Source organism: Habropoda laboriosa, unplaced genomic scaffold (assembly GCF_001263275.1).
Source record: "Habropoda laboriosa isolate 0110345459 unplaced genomic scaffold, ASM126327v1 scaffold124, whole genome shotgun sequence".
NCBI classification, from domain to species: Eukaryota; Metazoa; Arthropoda; class Insecta; order Hymenoptera; family Apidae; genus Habropoda; species Habropoda laboriosa.
In genome coordinates, this window is record NW_017100265.1 from 1,338,819 (window position 1) to 1,354,432 (window position 15,614).

The following is a 15,614-nucleotide window of genomic DNA, read 5'->3' on the forward strand; positions in this document are numbered from 1 at the left end:
TTCCATTCGTTATTGTCCATTTTCTCAACAATTTCATCGTCCTCGTAATCCTTTCGAGGGTAACTTTTTAAAAGGCCTTTGAAAAACTCTTTCGTTTTCTCTGCTTGTTCGTCGAAACGCGTCGTTCGACGAATTATTCTCAAAATGTCTTGGAACTTCTTCTTCCTCTATCCCTTGCCAGCGGAGAAGAATAATTCAGCGAGTTATTTCACACGGTTACAAACTATTGCTCCCCAACGAAGGCATGTTCTTGGTCAATTTCAACGCCCTCAGCTGTTTGTACAGTCGTTGCTTGCAGAATTGGTAGAATTCAATTTCTCTCGTGAAGTTGCTTCTCACCATATCTTTCACCTCTTCGCTCACAGGCGGCTTGAAGAAGTTTCGGTTGATCTTTGTGAACGCGTTCACCTCGTCTGAAACAGAGTGTGTCCTTTCAGTTTCCTTGTTTTTCTTTTTCGTTTCGTAATCGTAGAAACGTGGACAATTAATCGTACAGGGTGAACGAAGAGATATTCTTCGGTCTATGCGATTGTTGTTCCGGCTGGTGAAAAATGTTTTGTGTGCAGAGCACGCTTGTATCGTAGTAATTGCAGGTTAGCAATGGGGTACAGTTACATGCAAATAGGAAAACAAAAGGATTACCATAGTAGACGTCTGTGGCGCCTCGGAAAAATCGGGGTATGTAATTTTCCAATACCGTGAGAGTGGTATTCACGTCCTCCAGCACGCCGACCACCGCGTAGTGTTTCTCCACAGCCATTTTCGCTCGTTCCAGAGCACCCACCGTGTTGAACGGGCTTGAAGAAAAAGACAATTGATAAGTATGTTGTCGGGGGGGAATTATCGTGTTGCGGAAGGGAAAGAAAGGAAATTGAAGTGACGATGTAGCGAGATGTGAATAATGCACGATGTATGATTTGAATATTGAAAGAAGTTAAATTGTGTTACTGTTTTTTTTTTTTTTTTTTTTAAATATTGTGTTACAGTGTTGACGATAACATTGTTCAAATTTCGAATTTGTAGGCAGTTGATACAGTCGATAGGTGTAATTGATTGAGTTTGGGATTTTGAGTAGGTACATATTTGGTTTCCTTCTAATTTATTCTGGAAAATTGTCAAATTTCCAGTGGAGGTTTGGTTTAGAAATTTTTTAAGAGATGTGTTGGTAATTATAGTTTAAATTGAAGTGTAAATGTATCGATGTGCGACCCACCGGTGGGTCATCGAGTGAGGCTTTCATTTACAGACGTGACCCATCAGTGGGTCATTCCGTTATAGATGACAAAGAAGATTAAATAGACAACGTGAGCCTGTAACGGGTCATTATTCTAGCAGGAATTACAAAAAAAGATAGAATAGACGACGTGACCCACCAATGGGTCATTCCGACGTGGATGACACAAAGGATCGAGTAGACGACGTGACCCACCGGTCGAGTCATACCAGCATCGATAACAAAGAAAATTGAATAACCGACATGACCCACTATAAAGAAGATAAAATAGACGATGTGACCCTCTAATGGGTCATTATTCCGGGAAGGATGATAAAAACGACGTGACCCACCAGATGGATATCGAAGAAAATTGAATAAACAGCGTGACCCACCGATGGGTCATTCTATCACGAATAACAGAAAAGATTGAGTAGACGACGTGATCCACCAGTGGGTCATTCCAGCATGGATATCGAAGAAAATTGAATAGACGACGTGACCCACCGATGGGTCACTCTATCACGAATGACAGAAAAGATTGAGTAGACGACGTGATCCACCAGTGGGTCATTCCAGCATGGATATCGAAGAAAATTGAATAGACGACGTGACCCACCGATGGGTCACTCTATCACGAATGACAGAAAGATTGAACAGTCAACGTGACCCACTGATCGTTCCTGCGCGAATAACAGAAGAGATCTAAGGACTATTACGTTATTCTATAATATTCTGTTACAACAGTGAGAAGATTAGAAACAGAAGAATGAAGTACCTATTAATAATACCAAACTTTCCGGTAAAATCAAACGAAACACCGACAATAGTAAACCTTGCCTGAATTTCTCTGGCATCCCGAACACGTTAAACTGCAGTTAAAAAGGAACTTACGTGCACTTTTCGCTGTGGCCGCAGAAGAAGAGCGTTTGCCTGCGATGGTCACCGATCCCCTCGTGAATTTCACCCTCGAGGTATCTGCATTCACGGTCCGCCTTAAGTACACAGGACTCGAAGTCCTTCTTCAACCAGTTAGGATCCGGCAGTGGAAGATCTGGAAATATTTGCTTTCTCTCGACGTAATACCAAGGTGCTCGCACGTAATAGTACCAGGATATCACTCTCTCGACAGGATCTCGGACTATGTTGATATAGATTGGCTGCGGCAGGTTGAACCTGGACAGAAAAAGCGTCGAACGTTAGGCATCCCGTGGGAATCGAATTGAAGCTACTTCCGGGCAATTTGTTTTTCTTCGTTTAAGAAGATCTCTTTTTTCCCGTTTCTTCCGCGAAGAGGAGATAGCACTCTGATGGATCGTGAATTCTAAATACGAATTGTAACAATTGTGCGAGTTTTTTTTACCAAAATAGGATTCGATTCTCTCGATATTCCCATGTTGTCCAATTTAGATTGAGAATGTCGAAGGACACTCTTAATAATGTTCGATTTTAGAAATGATATTTAAACGAAACTTTGAAAATGTGAAGAATGAAAATTCTTTTTTGCAACTTTTTGTGTTCAGCAACAGATTGAAATTAGACAAAGTCATTGTTATTTTTTTCGTATTGATTTGTAGAGAAAATTTAGGCAGTTTTCACTCCGAGATGTGTGTGATTAATTTATCGAGGAAATTATTCTGCTGCAACTTAATTTCACTTGATTTCGAGACACTTACTCTGTGAAGTTTGTGAAGCACACGTGTTTTATATATACAGACGGTTCTGCGTAGCTACTGACCATCCTGGCAAGTTGAAGCTGAAAATGAGTAATTAATTAGTAAGGTGATATTGAAATGCTGTTTCAAATTTTTATTTACACATAGGTATGCATGAATTCAGCGTGTGTCTGAGTACGTATCCAAATTACAATTTCTTTAGAGAAATAATTAGAAAGAAACAGAGAAAATTGAAAATGAGGAAATAGTAGAGAAGATTAGAAATGAAGAAACAGTAGAGAAAAATAAAAATGAAAAGGTAGTAGAGAAAATGAAAAATGAAAAAACAGTAGAGAAAAATTTATTGGTTACTTAATCGCAGCTATGTGTTAGCAGGTTTCATAATTCAAAGATAAGGTACTTTGTTAATGTTTCAATACCTGCTCAATGGGCGCTAGACGTATAGTTTCAACTCTTTGTACGCGATCTCTGTTGAATGAAAAGCCATTTTTCATCGACAACCTCCTTAACAGTTCCATGAAGGTTTGAGAGCCCACTTTCGGTACGCGATTGAAGAACAAGACTTTCTTCTCCGCTCTTTTCGTGTTGTTAAGCGCGTCGATGTCCAACACTTCAGCGTCTTTGTACTGAAACCAGGTAAAGCGCCTTAAGATTCTTATTCTGTTACCCCTTTCAGTCTCCTTATTTACTTCTGTAGCGGTTTTTCTCAGTTCACTTGTAAATCGAGCTTCACTTGGCTCAATACCTGAGAAATTAGAAATTTTCAATTTTGTAATTAGAAATTTTTCAATCCTGTAATTTAAAATCCTTCAATTCTGTAATTAGAAGTTTTTCAGAATTATAAACTCTTCAATTCTATAATTCTAAATTTAATAGCATTCAAGTTACAAAGTTTTGAAAATTTCAATTGTAATTGTAATTCAACGATTCCATAATTTTTAATAATGAAGCTTATTAGTCTCACACGGTAAATTAAAAAAATAAAGAAAATTTCTCTCTTAATCTTCCAATTTCAGTAATTAACACCATGTTTCATTACATCTGCCATATTTCATGCTACACTGACGAACTAAAGTAAAACAGAGAAAATACTATAATGTCTGTTTAACCAACAGGGGTTTATGGCACGGATTCCAAGCGACGTTACTTTTGAGAAGTTTTTCTACAAGTTTTTGATAACAATATCCTATTGAAGCCAGAGGGCAAATCCGGCTTATTACCTGATGTCCGCGGAAATTCTCCACTTCTGCGGGCCACATGGTAAGCCGGTACTTGCCTCTGCGCGCTCAGTAACGGTAAACATGCCATAAACCCGTAAAGTCGACGTTTCGGCAAAATCGCCACGCGGGGCTGACACCCCCGTTTGGGACCGTCTCTCCCTCTCTGCCAACGCCCTACTCTGCGGACCACGGGGGAGTGCACGAGGGCCTAGGAGAGCGGCTCCATGATTTGCCAACAAGGTAAACTCCCCATTGGGTAAACTCTCCATTTTGGCGAACAGAGATATACAGTAAATTCTCCACAAGTGTCAGTCCGCAAGGAACCTAAACCTGACACTTGTAGAGTCAGGGACTACGTTTTCGAGCCTCGCGCCCGCCTTTGTAGTTTGCCGAACGTAGACAAGGACAGCGAATAAAAGATAAGGATGAAACGTGAGTCGAGGCAACCAAGCGATTTAAATATCAACTTTTTTAATTTTATGTTTTTTTATCCCTATTGTCTAGCGTGACAGTGAATAAGTAAATGTTGTTCAAATTATGTCGTGTTTGATATCATTTTCATCAGAAAAATCTCAGTAACATGTTAAAAAAAATTTCAGATGAAAAAAAGTAAAATTAAAGAAATTATATTTTTCTATTATGAATTGTCGAGCTGTGAAATCTCGAGCTGTTGACTGACAGCGAGCGAGATAACATAGGCGCGGCAATGACGCAGCCTAGGAGTAGGACCATCTATACTGACACTTGTAGAATCCAAACTGACTGACACTTGTAGAGAATTTATTGTATACAGCCAGTTCACGACATTCGAGCAGATTCTAATATACTTAGAAACAATCGACACCACTTTGAGTGCTCTAACACGCAATACTCGACATTCTTGGTACACCAGTGCGGTCCAGACCGCAAAAATCGACATCACAAATAAAGCGCGATCACCATCGCGACAATAAGTAGTTGGCACATACACGCGCAATAATTACCAACGCCAACCCGACCTTCCAACCACAGAGAAGCGTGGGAAGCTGCGTTAACAATGTCCTTAATCGTGTTTTCCTCTTTCGTTGCGAATTTTCATTTTCTACGTCGGGGACACATGTTCCCATTCAATTCCCTTTCGTTGAATAACTATTTGTAATATCAGCGAGTCATCCTTGGTTACACGGAGGGAACGTGTAATCGCAAATGGAGGCGCGAGTAACGAATACTTTGTTCCTCCACGACTTCCGGATAGTTTTTGCACTCGGTACAAATGACTGAAGGAAGGCAATGTATAACTGAACCCTTTGAAACGACGTAGCGAGGTTCAATTTCACCGCTTTTTATACAATTAACACTTAAAGTGCGATACTCGATGAGAATTAAAGAACAATAATATTGAAATTGTGGCGGCCAATGCAGCGCGCAAGGCGCCATATTGTAAACACCATCGAGACTGCGAGACGCGCGCAACGGACATGTCTTTCGTTGCTGTCGATGTCGCGGTGGGCCGATAAGGATGGCTGTCCTCGGAAAGCGGGGAGACACTTGAGATCCGTTCCGAGGGCAGCCAGGGTCCCGGCCGACGACGCGAAGGGATTCAACGTCCGAAAGTCGCACGAGCGACATCAGACATCTCGTGTGGGTTTTCGAAATAAAAGATTTCAAGCGCGAGCACGCGTACGTTTATTCTCCCGTCACCCACAAAATAAAGAAGTGAAAGAAATAACAATGGGAGTTTCTTAAACTTGTACTCTAAAAATGTGTAAGTAACACTCGGAAAACAAAGAACTAATATCCGGATAGTGCGGTATCTTAAAAATAACTTATTCTTTATTTCTAAGCGCTTCTTAAGATTTCCGGCGTCCGTCTTGCTCGACGGCTATTTCCAGAATGTCCTTTCCGCGTCGTATCCCACGTTGCTCCGAAAAACCGTTGGAGCCCCCTCGTTCGACTTTCCAGAGAAAGGGCTCAGTTTATGAGATATTAAAATTATTTAAGTTTCATTTGGTGTCAATTTTGAACATTTCAAAGATCAAACCTTCACAGAGGAAAGGGAAGAATTTGAAATAAACATTATTTAGTTCTCAACGCGTTTAATTAATAATCATTAGAAATTGTCTTTCGAAAGAGGAAGATAGAATGAGAAAAGTTAATACGAGTATTAAAAGGTTAATGGTTACGACCAGGCTAGCTGAACCGGCATTAAAATTTTCAATCATTTGTACGAGCACAATTCCATTCTAGATGCAAAGTAACACCGTTCAATTAGTTTTCTTCGCTGTTTTCAATGCGAAATGAACATTAAACACGATACTATTTCAACCTTAACGACGATACTCAACGGAAGACGTCTATTTAACGATGAAATTGTTCTTATTCTAATTCCACAGTTTGTTTTCGTTATTACAGATATTAACGTGGCTATTTTTGTAAATTCAATCCTGGCATCTTCATCGTTCACGTCTCTTTCGTTCAGCTTCACCATGTTTCATTGACGAGATTGAATCGATCAGCGAAAACATCGAAGCAGCGCTTCCGCAAATTTGTCGAAGGTATAGAGGAGATTTCAACCTTGTGGAAGTAGCTCGATTAGCCTTCGATTTCTTAGTACATACATACTTCGAAATCTCGAACCTTTTACGAGGCTGCCTCCTTAAAACGATAATTGCAAACATTCGTTGGCTCGTCGGCCATTTTATTTCAGCTCGAGGATAGGAAGATTGGTCTTGACACGAGATATGTACTATAAATTCAGTTGATTAAACGTAAGCTAGTGGTTTTTTCTTTCTTTTTTGCTTAGCCAATTATAATTAATTTTTCATTTTTGTTGTTATTCTTAGATGTTGAAATTGTTTCCTTCGTTGAAACCTTGTCCACTGCATTACTGCGAATAAAATTTTACGTCTATATATGAAATATTTGTAATTTTTTTTTTAATAATTTAGAGTCTACATATGAAATATTTGCAATATTGCATTAAGGTCGAATTCGTCCACTGAATGATAACGTTAACTATTATAAAATTGTGAGCTTCTTCGGTATTTTATCAAAACTTAAAATTCCAAATTTGCAATCTAAATAACTAAATCAAATGAAATATTGAAATCTTCCAACTAACTAAATCAAATATTAAAATCTTCCAAATAAATAAATCAAATGAAATATTGAAATCTTCCAAATATCTAAATCAAATAAAATTAAAAATCAAATGTAAAACTTCCTTTCGTTCTTTACCATTTCTTCCACCAAAGAAAAAATTTGTCTTCTAATTCACCCTTTGAAATCATTTAAATTTGACATAAAAATGTTCGTTGCACCATCGCAGCTAAAAAAAAAAAAAAAACAATTAACTGGTTTCTTTTTACGCAGGCCACCCTGTATAACAAGGCGTTTAATTCCCCTTTTCATCTCGAGTGCAGTAAACTAGCGAGCATTCAGCGATCGTGTATGTAACCCCATGTCATACCGTGTGTACAAGGCGCAACAGAATCGAGTCCTTCCCCTTTTCCCGTCCGCGATCCCTGCGGCTTGGCATCACGTCACAACTACCTCACATTATTACATTATTACTACATGCGTTTGCACGCTTCCTCCTCGATTACGTATTCCCTCGGCTCCCCTTCCTCTTTCGCCATCTTTCTCCCTCGAATTCTTCGCTAACTTACGGCCCATCCTTCTGGCTGCTGGCCGCGGTATTAAAGGATCGCGACGTAATTTGTTCCGCGGTTATCCGTGTAATACTGAACATTACAAGGAAAATCTTATCCTCTATCCTCGTTTCCGTTTCCTGATAACCATAACCTAACTTTACGAGAACGAGTTCTAAAAACCTCCTGGCCGCTAGAATTTCAAACAGTTTTCCGTGTATTTTATCGTTATCTCGCTATAGGGGGGAACATCCTCGAGTGATAATCGACGATATCGATGCAACTTTTATGTATGGTGGTATTTGAAGAAATATTTCGTTTTTTCTTGACGGCAATCGTCCATGTTTATTTCGGAGGGAATTGTAAATTGTGGTTTGTCGGTATTTTGTGTCTTTGGGTGTGTAATTTGTACATATAAGTTTATGGGAGAAAGTAATATTTTTTATTGTGTTATGGATTTTTTTCAAATTGTTTGCAAAATTAAATTTGTCAATTTGCAATCTTTCTCTGTTTTTAATCATTTTCGAGATAGATCATTTTGGACCAAATTTGTCAATTTTCACTATTTCTCTATCTCTAATAATTTTTAGGACCAAATTAGTCAATTTTCACACTTTCTCTATCTTTAATAATTTTTGACCAAATTAGTCTATTTGCATTCTTTCTCTATCTCTGATAATTTTGGACCAAATTAGTCTATTTGCACTCTTTCTCTATCTCTAATAATTTTGGACCAAATTAATCTATTTGCACTCTTTCTCTATCTCTAATAATTTTGACCAAATTTGTCAATTTTTACTCTTTCTACATCTCTAATAATTTTGGACCAAATTTGTCAATTTTCACACTTTCTCTATCTCTAATAATTTTGACCAAATTTGTCAATTTTTACTCTTTCTACATCTCTAATAATTTTAGACCCAATTGGTCTATTTGCACTCTTTCTCTATCTCTAATAATTTTGGACCAAATTTGTCAATTTTTACTCTTTCTACATCTCTAATAATTTTAGACCCAATTGGTCTATTTGCACTCTTTCTCTATCTCTAATAATTTTGGACCAAATTAATCTATTTGCACTCTTTCTCTATCTCTAATAATTTTGGACCAAATTTGTCAATTTTCACACTTTCTCTATCTCTAATAATTTTGACCAAATTTGTCAATTTTTACTCTTTCTACATCTCTAATAATTTTGGACCAAATTGGTCTATTTGCACCCTTTCTCTATCTCTAATAATTTTGGACCAAATTAGTCTATTTGCAATCTTTCTCTATCTCTGATAATTTTAGACCCAATTGGTCTATTTGCGCCCTTTCTCTATCTCTGATAATTTTAGACCCAATTGGTCTATTTGCACTCTTTCTCTATCTCTAATAATTTTGGACCAAATTTGTCAATTTTCACACTTTCTCTATCTCTAATAATTTTGACCAAATTTGTCAATTTTTACTCTTTCTACATCTCTAATAATTTTGGACCAAATTGGTCTATTTGCACCCTTTCTCTATCTCTAATAATTTTGGACCAAATTGGTCTATTTGCACCCTTTCTCTATCTCTAATAATTTTGGACCAAATTGGTCTATTTGCACCCTTTCTCTATCTCTAATAATTTTGGACCAAATTGGTCTATTTGCACCCTTTCTCTATCTCTAATAATTTTGGACCAAATTGGTCTATTTGCACCCTTTCTCTATCTCTAATAATTTTGGACCAAATTGGTCTATTTGCACCCTTTCTCTATCTCTAATAATTTTGGACCAAATTTGTCAATTTTTACTCTTTCTACATCTCTAATAATTTTGGACCAAATTTGTCAATTTTTACTCTTTCTACATCTCTAATAATTTTGGACCAAATTTGTCAATTTTTACTCTTTCTACATCTCTAATAATTTTAGACCCAATTGGTCTATTTGCACTCTTTCTCTATCTCTAATAATTTTGGACCAAATTTGTCAATTTTTACTCTTTCTACATCTCTAATAATTTTGGACCAAATTGGTCTATTTGCACCCTTTCTCTATCTCTAATAATTTTGGACCAAATTAGTCTATTTGCACTCTTTCTCTATCTGTAATAATTTTGGACCAAATTAGTCTACTTGCACTCTTTCTCTATCTCTAATAATTTTGGACCAAATTAGTCTATTTGCACTCTTTCTCTATCTCTAATAATTTTGGGCCAAATTGGTCTATTTGCACTCTTTCTCTATCTCTAATAATTTTGGACCAAATTTTTCAATTTCGGACCAAATTAGTTCACTCTCCGCATCTTTGAACGCGATTTTCACACCTTCAAAGTAGACAATTAGCAATATAAAAAAATACATGTCGAATATTTTCTTGAAACCTACTATACACCAAACTTTCATAAAAATCGACGATCGTTAGGTCTGAAACGTTTCTTTTTAACTCACTTAAAGCTACATCTCCCCCTATTAATGTATATGTATAACTGTAACAGAAGCATAATACTCTAATGGAAGTTTTTTTCGCAGGAAGCTATTTAGTAATCCATTTTAAGTGATAACGACAGTAACAAAAGAGTTTCACACTTCTCGATCCATACTGATAACAGAACTTCAAAACTACCGTTTGAAGACGCTCGTTGTTTCTTCCTTCACACTCTACTTCTTAAATAGACCTGGCCATAATGAACGTTGTTTCTTTTTTTCGATTCACGTTATTACAGTTACCTAATTAAAGTCGTGGATCTTTTAAGCTCAACGTAACTACATTGTATTTATGTCACAGAGATTAGATCTTGACGTTTCTTCGAGAAAATTTCACGTTGCTTAGGGTAATGATATAACGATAAAAGATGTTTTGTAATGGTGAAAGTATAAATGTTACGAATTCTATCAAATTTACGTATTATTGTTTCACGTGTAACTGATTTTTAGAATATTTCTTTTGTTGAAAAATCTTTCCTTTACACTTTTGTGGAAATAATTATAATTAATTGTATGGCTGTATCGGTGGAGAAGATTGTATCGTTGGTATATAGAGAAATTTTAGGGGTGAATGAACTTTTCGGTGGCTAGAAGCAAATGACTTCTCACGTGTCAGATGTGCATGACAAGCATTTGAATCAGTGCAGAACAGAGATCGAATAGCTGATTTATGAGTCTATTCCTAGTGAAATGTGAGCCTCGATCAATTTTAAAAATGAACAACAGGTTTAGGAGACGAAAAAGTTCACGGTACATGTGCACACGTACTGTATTACTTTTAAGAATATCGTGTATCGTATAAACAAATTGCTTCATTAAATTCAGGCAATCGGTTCAATTGAGGTTAAAGATTTAACGAGGCCACAATCGGGAGACCGATTCAATATTAAAGATTAAAGCTGAAGATTAATAAGTACTGATCTTCGTTCTTGTTAATAAATATTAAAGATCGAACGTTGAGTGACAAAATTACAATTACAGTGAAATTGAAATAAAATTAAAGTTACAAAATTAGAGTAAAATTGAAGTAATGCTAAGGTTACAAAATTAAGGTGAAATTAAAGTAAAGTAAAAATAACGTTAAAGTTACAAAATTAAAATAAAATCAAAATAGAGTTGAAGTTACAAAATTAAAGTATCAAAATTAAAATAATATTAAAGTTACAAAATCAAAAGAAAATTAAAGTAAAATTAAAATAATACTAAAGTTAGAAAATTATAAAGATAGAATTAAGCATAAAGTTTTAGTAGAATTTCAGTCTCCTCGTAGGAAGGAATTGCAATTCATCCACAGTATTCTCTGTTAATCATAAAATGCGATCAAAAGTGAAGGGTTCCTAGTTATTATACCTTCGCTGTAATTAATTCATATCTTTAGAATTATCTTTCAATAGAATGTACCTACTGTTAAAAGCTTCTTAATCCCTTCATAAAAATTACCAATCATCCCGTTAACATTTTTCTCCACCTTGAATCGTAATTAAAGTATCACTACGTAGACCTGCCAGTGTCATTCGCACCGACTGATTCGAACCACGGACAATTATGTCACAAATTCAGAATAACGTTCAGGCTTGACGTGTTTAAGCGATTAATGGTTTGGCCGAGGGATAGCAATCCATTTCGCGGTTTCATGGATCGCAGCCACCGTAATGCTTCTTCGCGTTATCTTCCGCTTCTATACTCGTTCGCGTATTTCTTCTTTCACCTGCTTTGTACAATGTTGATTGCTGGCAATTGTTACTGGTGCTAGAGCTATCTGAGAAGTATTCGTGAAATGGATCCTTTGTCTTCTGACGGTTCGTTTAAGTTTTAAAAAGTGAAACTACCGCTTGTTGTTAGTGCCACTTTTCAAGCACAGTCGAAACTCTTCTTTAATCCGTAATACAGCTTAATACCTTTGTATCGTGATTAATTAAACGAAAAATTATTTTGGAATACCCAATTATCGAAAATATTTTATCCCCCTTTCCATGTTTATCGTGATCAAAATAGTAAATCAAAATCTGATATTTCTCTGTGTATTCTGTAAACTTATACAAATATTATTTCTTAATTTTTTAATTCTTTAAAAATTTTATTTCGGGTAAGTGTTCCATTCATCATTTTTCATGGTTCATTCACACACGCTCGAATTTCAAAATCGAATGGAATTTCATATATTTACCAAAATTCGGCAAAAATCGAATTTCACATATTTCCCAAAATTCCACAAAAATCGAATTTCACATATTTCCCAAAATTCCACAAAAGTCAAATTTCACATATTTCCGAAAATCCGACAAAAGTCAAATTTCACATATTTCCCAAAATTCGACAAAAATCGAATTTCACATATTTCCCAAAATCCGACAAAACTCGAATTTCACATATACTTTCTTCAAGTACAATTTAAGATCGCATCAACATCTTAGTTATTAACAACCATAATCGACGTTCACTCTATATCCCACAATAAAGGTGAATTTCACATATTTCCCAAAATTCGGCAAAATTCGAATTTCATATATTTCCCAAAATTCGGCAAAATTCGAATTTCACATATTTCCCCAAAGTCGACAAAAATCGAATTTCACATATTTCCCAAAATCCGACAAAACTCGAATTTCACATATACTTTCTTCAAGTACAATTTAAGATCGCATCAACATCTTAGTTATTAACAACCATAATCGACGTTCACTCTATATCCCACAATAAAGGTACCTACGTATATACCACAAACAATACAAATTTTCTACTCCAAACATTGCCTTAATACCTTGAATAATTTAATCACCCTTCCACCCTAACAGCAATTTCGCATTTCTATCGCAAGAAATTCTAACAGAACTCTGCTCAGTCAGTTGTACACAGTAAATTTGCATTCAAGGCACGTCTGGTAATTGGCCGCGATCGGTCGACCAGTTGAAATTCGGTTAACGAATCTGATCGACATTGACATTCCGCGCGATTCATCGACTGCTAGCTTTTCACGATCGTTCCAGTTCCTTCGTTCCGGAGACAATACGGGTCCCCGCGTCAGGTCAGATCTAGCGTTTTACCGTTCCTCAGGTGCGCGCGTTACATATGTAACGGGTGGACCCGCAACAAGGTCGACTGTTAACGGATAACAATTCGAATCACTCAGTTTTCACTCTTTTTCACAACAACCGCGGTTTCCCTTCTTGCCCGTTTTGTCATCCGTATTCTGCTGCGTTGTTACGGTTTGCTTTGCAGCTCATCGACACCGACCATAGATAGCGATGGAACTCGATGGTTTACCGTTCGAACAATTTCACGTCGTTTTTCCACGATTTCTGTAATATTTCCTCACGTTCCTATTTAGTCCTGTATTTGGGTCTTTCTCTTGTTGGAATGTTTCCCGATCGTGGGTTTTTTAATTAGGAATTCGTTAGGAATTTTGAAAGGAAGGTGTAGAGTGACGTTGATATTCCAGTACTATGTTGATTTTATGAATTTTGAAATAATAAAAATTATCAATGAAACTCAACCATTTAGCAATGAAAACATTTTTGTCTCTTGTACAATTTAGATAACAATTTTTCGGGTTTGAGAGTTAATAAAATATTGATTATGTGTATTGTTTACTGTTTTAAAAGAGGGTTAAATCAGCTCTATTTTGAACTGCGACACTATTCTTCTCAAATATTATAGTATAATTTTAATTTCAATTATAGTGATACTCTTCCAGAGAAAAATTGCTCACTTTTAAATTACTTTCTGCGATATCTCAAAATTAGCGATTTTTACGCAAACCGACGATAATTAAACACCGTGGAATTAACGAATTTCTTGTCCTAATTAGGTCGTTCTTAATTAGTCACAGCACTTCCTTTCGATGTCAGAAATAACTTACAGTAGCCTAAATACCGGATTCTGTTTTTTCTTCCCTCTTCTTTTTTTTTGTATAATTTACGTAAGCTTGGGGAATTTCTGTCGGTGTGTGACGGAGAAATTAAGCGATCGGTTATTGAGAGGAGTTCACATGCTGGTAACCGTTGCAGCGTAACAGTGAAGTCGCGAAGGTAACGGATGCACGTAGCTACTTATATTTTAAAAACTAGTTCTTTCGTTTATGACCGTAAGAAGACAGTTCATTAGGCAACTATTACAAACTCCGTCTGCACGCTATTCAGACATATAGGTTCTTTAAGGGGTGAACGAACTTTTCGAGTGTTAGACGTGTACGAAGTTAGAAACGTGCGAGTAGCATGTAGGAATGTGCTAAAGAGTTTCAAGTCTTCTGGAAAAGTCTTCTGATAAGAAAATATTTTAGATTTCCTAATAAAATTCTAACCGTACGAAATATTCTCTTTTAACCGTCTGAATGCCACGGGTCTTTGTTGTTTCCCAATCCAAAAGTGCCAATCGAATCGCGCTTCTTTCATTCGACGTTGAAAAATTACAAAAATTTTCTTTTCGACATTTTCCTGAATACGACTTCTATGTGCAGGATTTATGTGCAATTTTTTATAAAAAAAAGTAAAATAAAATTTACACTTCGTGGCCCTATGCGGTGACACTTTTCGATGTCGAATGTGAGGAGCGCGACCGCTCTCCTTGGCACTCAAACGGTTAACACAGATTCTGCCCTAATAAGGGAACATCTCGAAGTGATAATCAACGATTTTAACGAAACTTTGGTGCATAGTAGTTCTCAAAAAAAGAGATCGACGCGTAGTTTTTTATGGGGTGAAAATGGTAATATCTCGAAAATGATTAGAGACAGAAGAATAGTGCAAATTGGCGAATTTTGTATTTTGCAGCGACAAATGTGAAAAATGAAAAATAATAGTTTATTATCCTTATCTTTGGGTAATCAAATTTTATTATCTCCTTTATTTCCGCCCCTTCAATGTGGACGATTGCCGATAAAAAGAAAATACTTGACAAATATTTTTCTCAATACCTATTATCATATACACAAGTTCCATTAATATCGGTGATTTTCACTTCTGAATTTTCCCTGGTAAGTAGACGAAGGCTCGTTTCAAATAAAAATCTCAGTGATCGTCAGCAAATATTCTCCTAAAAGTCCTATAATAAAATCTGATTTTTCCTGATACATTTAAATTTTAATATATCAAACTCGATTAAAAGGAAGAAAAAATATTGTAGATACTCGTTCGTTTGGAATTGTAAATTATTAAACTCAGAATTTAGAGTTAATTACTGAAATAACAGATCATTTTTTTTTTTTGTAGGTAATACACGAATATAATTAGAAACTTCGGTGATATTAACTATTGTTACTTTACTCCAAAAGATAAACGAAATTTCACCGTAAGACAATGGATATTTCACACTTTTTTACGTTACAAATATTGCATTCAGTTTTAACCAATGTAAACAATTCGTTGTCAGTCGGAGAGGATTGTGTATGGTTAGATGTTGCAGTTGACGATTAGATACGGAT

At 36.1% G+C, this 15,614-nt stretch overlaps 1 protein-coding gene across 1 annotated transcript in view; it reads right to left on the minus strand.

The window, feature by feature from the left end:
- Nucleotides 1–216: 216 nt before the first annotated feature.
- LOC108573162 (heparan sulfate 2-O-sulfotransferase pipe) overlaps nucleotides 217–15,614 on the minus strand; it is a 102,044-nt gene continuing 86,646 nt past the window's right edge. Inside the window, exons 4-8 of the mRNA XM_017935549.1 lie at nucleotides 3,309–3,515; nucleotides 2,890–2,969; nucleotides 2,108–2,389; nucleotides 643–797; nucleotides 217–413 (exon numbers count right to left, since the gene is read on the minus strand). Of these exons, the coding sequence (XP_017791038.1) occupies nucleotides 217–413; nucleotides 643–797; nucleotides 2,108–2,389; nucleotides 2,890–2,969; nucleotides 3,309–3,515 (921 nt within the window). The remainder of the gene's footprint in view (nucleotides 414–642; nucleotides 798–2,107; nucleotides 2,390–2,889; nucleotides 2,970–3,308; nucleotides 3,516–15,614) is intronic.